Source organism: Chaetura pelagica, unplaced genomic scaffold, assembly GCF_000747805.2.
Source record: "Chaetura pelagica isolate M959 unplaced genomic scaffold, ChaPel_1.0 scaffold135, whole genome shotgun sequence".
Classification (NCBI taxonomy): Eukaryota; Metazoa; Chordata; class Aves; order Apodiformes; family Apodidae; genus Chaetura; species Chaetura pelagica.
In genome coordinates, this window is record NW_009953649.1 from 5,130,715 (window position 1) to 5,137,946 (window position 7,232).

Consider the following 7,232-nt stretch of genomic DNA (forward strand, 5'->3'; position numbering starts at 1 on the left):
TCTGGACTACAAGACAGTTGTGATGAATTTTGGGCCAGTGCCGATGACAGTACTGCATCAGATGAAATCAGGTATTAAGCCCTTTGGCTTAATAATAATAAACACAGTCATGGTTTTATACTCCTAACAGGTACATGCTTGATTTATTTCTTAGAATTAAAACTTGGTAAGTGCAAGACTCCATAGACTTTATTGCTGGTATTTCTGTATGTTGCAGCAAGGAATTATCATTTTGTTCATTTGAAGCCTAGTGATCCTCTTTTTAGTGCAGGAATGAGAAGTTTTTTTATGTAAGGCACTTTAAATCAAGTTTTTATGTCCTTATCAAAAATAGGTGTGCTCAATTTCAGTTTGTTTCTGTCAGCTGCTTGTAAATATTTATCTTTTCTGTGCTTTTTCTCTTGAACAACATGTAAATAATTCTTATTTTCTAGTAGCTATATAAATATAAGATGATTTTTATTAACATTGTCACTTCATTCTTGCCAATGTCTCAGGAGATCTGTTATAGAGACCAGCCGAGCACTCAAAGAGCTGTTTCATGAAGCTAGAGAAAGGGCCTCCAAAGCTCTTGGTTTTGCTAAAATGCTGAGGAAGGTAAGTTCGTATTAGGGCCCCTCTTATTTATATACTTTAAAGAAATACAATCTGAAAGCATATTCTTTTGTCATTACTTGTAGGACCTTGAAATAGCAGCAGAATTTGCCTTGTCAGCTCCTGTGCGAGATCTTCTGAATGCTCTGAAAACTAAAGAGTATGTGAAGGTAAATTCAGTTTAGAGGTGTAAAAAAAGCGTGGCGACCCTAAGAAAAATGTAAAGGGGTATTTGTTGGAGTAATTTCCATTTTTTAGTGTGGCATCTATATCTCAACATTTTAAATGTCATGCATTTACTATTGAATTGTGGTACTCAGATTATTTTCTGTACCTGTGTTTATGTGAGTGAGAATGCTAGTCTTTAAGTTTTCGGAAATCAGTGTTTCCTTGTCTTCCCAAAGATTCTCTTTGTGATATAGCAAAAACCTGTTTGCTTTGATAGTACTTACTCATTTGTGTGAGGGGAGTAGTAACACTTTGTTAGGGAGTGTTATGAAAAATAAATGCTTTAAAATGTATGTTTTGTCTTAGCTTGATGACACAAACTCTGAAAAGAGAGATTTACATTTCACTATAAGTCTGATACCTCATGTCAAATCACAGGTATCAACGGTTTTACTGTTTTCAGTCTAACCAAATCAGGCATCAGAGTCAGAAGTATTGTTACCAGTGGGACAGATAAATCAGAATTAGTTTTTAAGGAGTATATTATATATAGAGAGTGTGTGTGTATATATATATGCACTATATAATATATATACTACATATATTACAATATAGAACATTATTAAAAAAGAACACAGTTGTTTGACTTAATTAAGCTCTCTTTAATGAATAATAAAAGATTAACTGATACTTTCTAGCCATATTTTTGCTTACTCTTTTGTAGCCATTGAGAAACATTATGTGGATTCTTAGAGATCATGAAGGAATTTTCTATCTTTTAATGTTCCAATCTTTAAAATGTGTGCTTCATAAGTCTTAAATCAGTCTTCACTAATTTACTTTCTAAAATGTGTATATATATTTTATACACGCATATATGGTATATATGTGAAGTTGAACTTTTTTGTAACAAGATTCCTTTAGAAGATTATGCAGAAGGATCAATTGAAGATGCACGAAAGATGTCACTGAAAGTTGGTGATGTAGTGGATTTCAAGACACAGAATTTCTTATACTCCATTTTGTCTTTTAGTGCGAAAATGGCTGAATGTATTGTTTTAGGATGTATATTGTACATCTGTTTAAGATGAAAACTCTCCCTGTTGCTTAAGTAAGATGACACCCACCTATTTTACCTGTTTCATGTATCATAGAAGACAGTGAGATTCAGTATATTGTTTGTTTTGTATTTTTTTTCGACAGGTACAAATCCCTGGACTTGAGAGTTTACAAGTGTTTGTACCAAATAGTATTGCAGGGGAAAAATCTGTGATTTTGCAGCTCCTCAATGCAGCTGCTGGAAAGGATTGCTCAAAGGATTCAGATGAGGTTGCATATGATGCCTATTTACTAATGACCAAACACAATGGTAAAGACCATGATTTAGATAACAACTGGACTGCATGGGAGGGTCAGCCAGTCAAAGTGGTGCCACAAGTAGAAACGGTTGATACACTGCGCACCATGCAGGTGGGTTTTGTTGTCCCTGTTTGTGTGACCTCCACCATTCTCTGGATGCTTGTCCTTTCAGGTTAACTATAGTATTAGTGAAGCATGTGTCCTTCTATAGGTAGTAAAAAGTTAAAATTCAAGAATCAGTCTATTCTTAGTTGTGTTAATGGAAGTATCAAATTCAATGGATTTAGCATTTCTTGTAAGGATTAATCTCTACAATGTGCAGTTTTCAGGGCTGGGCTTATATAATAGATACTTTCAGTATCTAGATGGGTGTGCAGTGTGAGAGGTGTGGATGGGACTTGAAAAATGTATATTTTATTAAGAAGTCACAAGTCTCCAGGAATGTGTGGTGCTTGTGTGCTTTCCACATGCTGAGACATGAAACCAGTTACTTTTGATCTTGGATGAGTTGTGACATTTAAAGTTAGATTTCTGTGGAAGCTACTGGATGTTCAACAGTTCTGCAGGAAGGAATTTTTCCAGTCATACTTTCCTTCATCCCCAGCCAACAGGGGTTCTCTGCCAGCAGTTCTGCTACACTGTAGCAACTGATCCAAGCTGCAGCTCCCTGCCCCTCCTATTCTCATATACTTGCATTAAGCTAAGTGAATTTTCCTTTTAGTATGTCATGCAGTTCCTTGGTCCCTACCATAAATGGCCTTTACTGTCCACAAACAGAGTGACTTTCTATGTCGCTGTGCCTGACCTTTAGCATTCAGGGGGCTCTAGCAATTAGAGGCAGTTGAAAAAGTCACTTCTGCATGTACTGCTGTTTTTAAGGTGCAAGTGTATTACTTATTGTATTGTCCAGACTGAACAATAAAAACATAGCCTTTGTATAAGTGCTTGAATTTCATTTGACTTCTATCACAGTTAGCATTTCGTTCAGAAAATGAGAACAGCAAAAGTGGAATTTGATTTGAAAATGGTTTTCTATCTGACATAAGCAGTGTAACACTGCTTATTAATTTTTAAAAAATCCATTATTGGAAGGTTAGGAAATAAAAAGTCCTTCAGAAATACTGTGTTCTGTGTTTTTAAAAAAACATGTTTTGATTGTAAGCAAGAGAAAATGTAAGGTGTTGTTTCAAAAATTTTCATCAAATAGAAGAATACCATCAACATTTAAAGAAATTTGAGCATGAAAATATTCTTTGGGTATGAGTTATTGAAAATTTGGATGAAGTCTTTTGTAAGTGACTTATTGCAGATGTGTTGTCTGTGGTTTTGAAACCAACAGAGTTTAGTACATGACTCGTAGTGCCACAGCAAAGGCAACACTGTCTGTAACTGTGTACTTCTATAGAGTTCTGCAATATCAGAGCTCTGATTTCCAAAACATATTCTAATATTTTAATATAGTGTTTCCCAAACCTTTCTAGACATAAACAGGAGTAATAAAACCCTTGAAAATTTGCTGTGACAGTTGCCCTAATAGAGTTCTGCTTGTAAGATGAGAGTTTATCAAGTTCAATTGCCAGCATCGAGCTTTTCTGTGTGAAATAAAGGTTTTAATGAATAGTGACCAGAAATGTATTTCATATGTTTTAGAATAAAAATAAATAATAACCAGTTGAAATTTGCTGATACTGAATATGTTTTTATAGAGACAAATTTGTTTATAAGAATTAGTGGTATCTTGTATTCCTAGGTTGATAACCTCCTCCTTGTAGTCATTCAGTCTGCCCACCTTGTGAGTCAGAGAAAAGCTTTCCAACAATCAATTGAAGGGCTCGTATCTCTGCACCAGGAACAGACATCCAGCCAACCAGTCATTGCCAAAGCTCTACAACAGCTAAAGGTAAGCTCTTTTTGAGATTTCTCAGTCAGAATTGATTGTGCCTTGCTCTCTGAATAAAAACATGTACTTTTCAGTTGTAATCTATGCAGCCTTTATGGACTTCACTTTTACTACATTTTTAATTCTGTTCTTGCAAAGGATTTGTGAGTGTATTTTCGAGCAATACTGGAGTAATAGTTTTTGCGCTGGGGATGCAGGGAGTGAGTCCATAATGTTATAGAAATATGAATAGCAACAAAATAAATATATCTTTGTATGAAAGTGCTACTGAATTGAAATAAAGTGTTTGATTTCATAAAAATAAATGCTGTAAAAAATCTGTGATCTGCAAGGAGCAACTTTTTTTCCTCATATTTGGAGAAGATGACTGCTTTGTGATGTAGAAGTGGGTAGGTGTCTGTCTGTGGGTTTTGTTGTTGTTGTTATTGTGGTGATGTTTGTTTTGGATTTTTTTTGCTGGATGAGGTTTTTCTTTGTTGGGTTGTTTCTTTTGTTTTTTTGGAAGACCCAGAAAAGCAAAGATCTGTTAGGTTGAAATTGCAATATCGCATCCCTGTATTTGTCCCTGCGTTCAGTAGAAGCTGTGTCCAAATACAAGGGTGAAAATACAACCAAAGGCTTGACCACATTTTAGATAGTAAATCTCTGCTCTTTTCTGTCTGATTTTGGTTGGGCATTTTTGTTTGATTTTCCACCCCCTTACTTTCTTTGTTGTTAAAGTTATTCTCACAGAAGCAAACAAACTTTGTTATAGTTCTTAGTGACAAGACTTGCTTAATGCTACTGCTGGAAAGTGTTTCTTTAAGACTGAAGGAATTGTGATGGTTATTAAAGTACATTTCCATTTAAAATAATGTAATTTATAGATTCATATTTGCCTTAGCGTTGACAACTAAAGAATGTAAGTAATAATTTGGTGACCCCCATTCCTTCTTGTTGTTGTTACCCAGAGTGATGCATTACAGCTATGCAACAAGATAAGCAGTGCCATTGATAGAGTTGATCACATGTTCACATCTGAGTTTGATGCTGAAGTTGATGAATCTGAATCAGCCACTTTGCAGCAATACTACCGGGAGGCCATGATTCAAGGTTATAATTTTGGGTTTGAGGTGAGGAAACAAAAACTTAGTGACACAATTGTTCTGTAGGTTTGGTAAGAGCTAATGGAAATTTCTGGTTTTGCATTGATGCAATTAAGGTAACTAACTCTATGGAAATACGAGGAGCTCTGGGAGAACATAATAAAAAAAAACAGGTGTTGGCACAGGAATCTTAAGTGAAAATGATTGGAAAAGAACAAATAGATCTGTTGAACTCAGCCTGCAATTAGTAGTGCCTGGAACTCTTAAAAACCTTTGAGAACTTGGTTAATTCAGGTGTAGTCTTCTAGTCTCTGCTACTTGGCAGCATTTTAGATGAAATCAGAAATATGCTTTGATATTAAATGTCATTGTGTAACCTGGCTTCTCATAGTCTTGCTATAATAGCATAGTACTGTAACATGAGCCATGCTTTCAGAGTTTATGGTGGTTCTTTGATACAGTGAATTTAGCTTTTGAGTGCCCTTCTTAGAGTGCTGATGAGGAAATGTCATGTTTGGATGCTTTTAGTATATTGTTTCACTGTTTGTAATTTTTTTAAGATTGTATCATACCCTAACATACTTCCGAGGATAGCCTTCTAAAAGCCAGCTAGTATTTATGATTAATTTTTTAAAAGTACATATGAAACTCCCTTATCCCTTCTTTTTTCCTGCAGTATAACTAAAAAGAAGCATTACTTTGTGGTTTAGTCTCTGATTGCTCCAAACAGAGTGTTTATTTAGGAAGTATCTGAAATGATGTGTACACTGTTGAACATCAGCAGGTCTTTATCACAACAGAATGCAATATGACTCAAGTGCTGCCTCTCATTATAACATGTCATATACTTTTAAAAGATTTTTCTTTATAAATTTACAACTGCTTGAATAAAATAATTTTGTCTAAGAGTAGGATGTGACTGTTACTATACTGTAGAATTTTGTTAGCCTGCAAATACTCCAGTGAATATTGAAAACTGTATTATTATTCTTACTAATATGTGAAAAGTAATCTTTAGTTTCTTACAGTACCATAAAGAAGTGGTTCGTCTGATGTCCGGAGAATTCAGGCAGAAAATTGGAGACAAGTATATCAGCTTTGCCAGAAAATGGATGAATTATGTGCTAACAAAATGTGAGAGTGGCCGAGGCACTCGACCCAGGTAACAGCCAGCTTGTTACAGTCATAGTAGTTTGTATTTAAATACCATGCAGAACTTTTCACACAGGGAATAATGCTTTATTGTTTAGAATTTCTTCTGAACAACTGATGCTTCTCACTCTTGCATTTTGTAAGTAACTTGAATAATAAATGCATAAAGCCAAATGGATGCTCCAACTGCTCACCAGAAGATTTTGTGGAACATTTTGTGCCATGTTAGCAGACTGAAAGGGGGAAGAAAAAGTCATGATTGTTGGACCCAGACAATTAAAAAACTGTAGGTGATGGTTATCAGGTTGGAAGAAGAGTACTGTGTGATCAGGAGGTAATAGAGACAGCAGAATATGCACCAGGATATGGGTATTTTACAGAGAAAGGAGTGTTGTTTGGGCCAGTTGTGGAAATGATGTACTTAGGGAAGCGTTAGTCTCCTGTAGGAGTCCTTTCTGAACGCATCTAAGATCTGACCAACAGATGAGGAAGAAGGGTTTCCAGTCTGGTTAAAATTCTTCAGTTTTATGTTTGCAGTAATGAATGCATTTGTGGATGTTCTTCTGTTGTAGTCTGAAGTATTTCTTTGTCTGTTGGTAGTAGTGTTGTGTCCAGTGGCTTCTCAAATTGTGCTTACAGTTTGTGCTGCAAAACTCTACTCTTGGGCACAAAAATAGTTAAAAAGTTACATCACTTTGAGGGTGTACAGAGAGGAACTGGGAAAGTGTCGCAGGCAGAATGATACCATTACTTGATTTATTTAGGTGGTTTTGCAGCTGTTGTGTCAGAAACTTAACAGAATTCTTTTCCATTGAAATAATTCTGTATTGATATAGAAAATAAATATATCCTCATATTGATCTGTGCTAGCAGATGACACATCAGTGACAGTTTTGTTTCCTTAAAGTATAGGGCTGATCAGTCTGCCCTGGAGGTAGTTTGTTCTGCTTGCTGGAAGAGCAGGAGGAAAGAGT

General features: G+C 35.5%; 1 protein-coding gene across 1 annotated transcript in view; it reads left to right on the forward strand.

The window, feature by feature from the left end:
• Nucleotides 1-7,232, forward strand: part of MAP3K4 (mitogen-activated protein kinase kinase kinase 4) — a 50,870-nt gene that overhangs the window by 16,862 nt on the left and 26,776 nt on the right. Inside the window, exons 7-13 of the mRNA XM_010000024.1 lie at nucleotides 1-71; nucleotides 498-597; nucleotides 681-764; nucleotides 1,966-2,232; nucleotides 3,872-4,021; nucleotides 4,972-5,133; nucleotides 6,135-6,268. The exon at nucleotides 1-71 is cut by the window's left edge and continues 56 nt beyond it. Coding sequence (XP_009998326.1) covers nucleotides 1-71; nucleotides 498-597; nucleotides 681-764; nucleotides 1,966-2,232; nucleotides 3,872-4,021; nucleotides 4,972-5,133; nucleotides 6,135-6,268 — 968 coding nt within the window. The remainder of the gene's footprint in view (nucleotides 72-497; nucleotides 598-680; nucleotides 765-1,965; nucleotides 2,233-3,871; nucleotides 4,022-4,971; nucleotides 5,134-6,134; nucleotides 6,269-7,232) is intronic.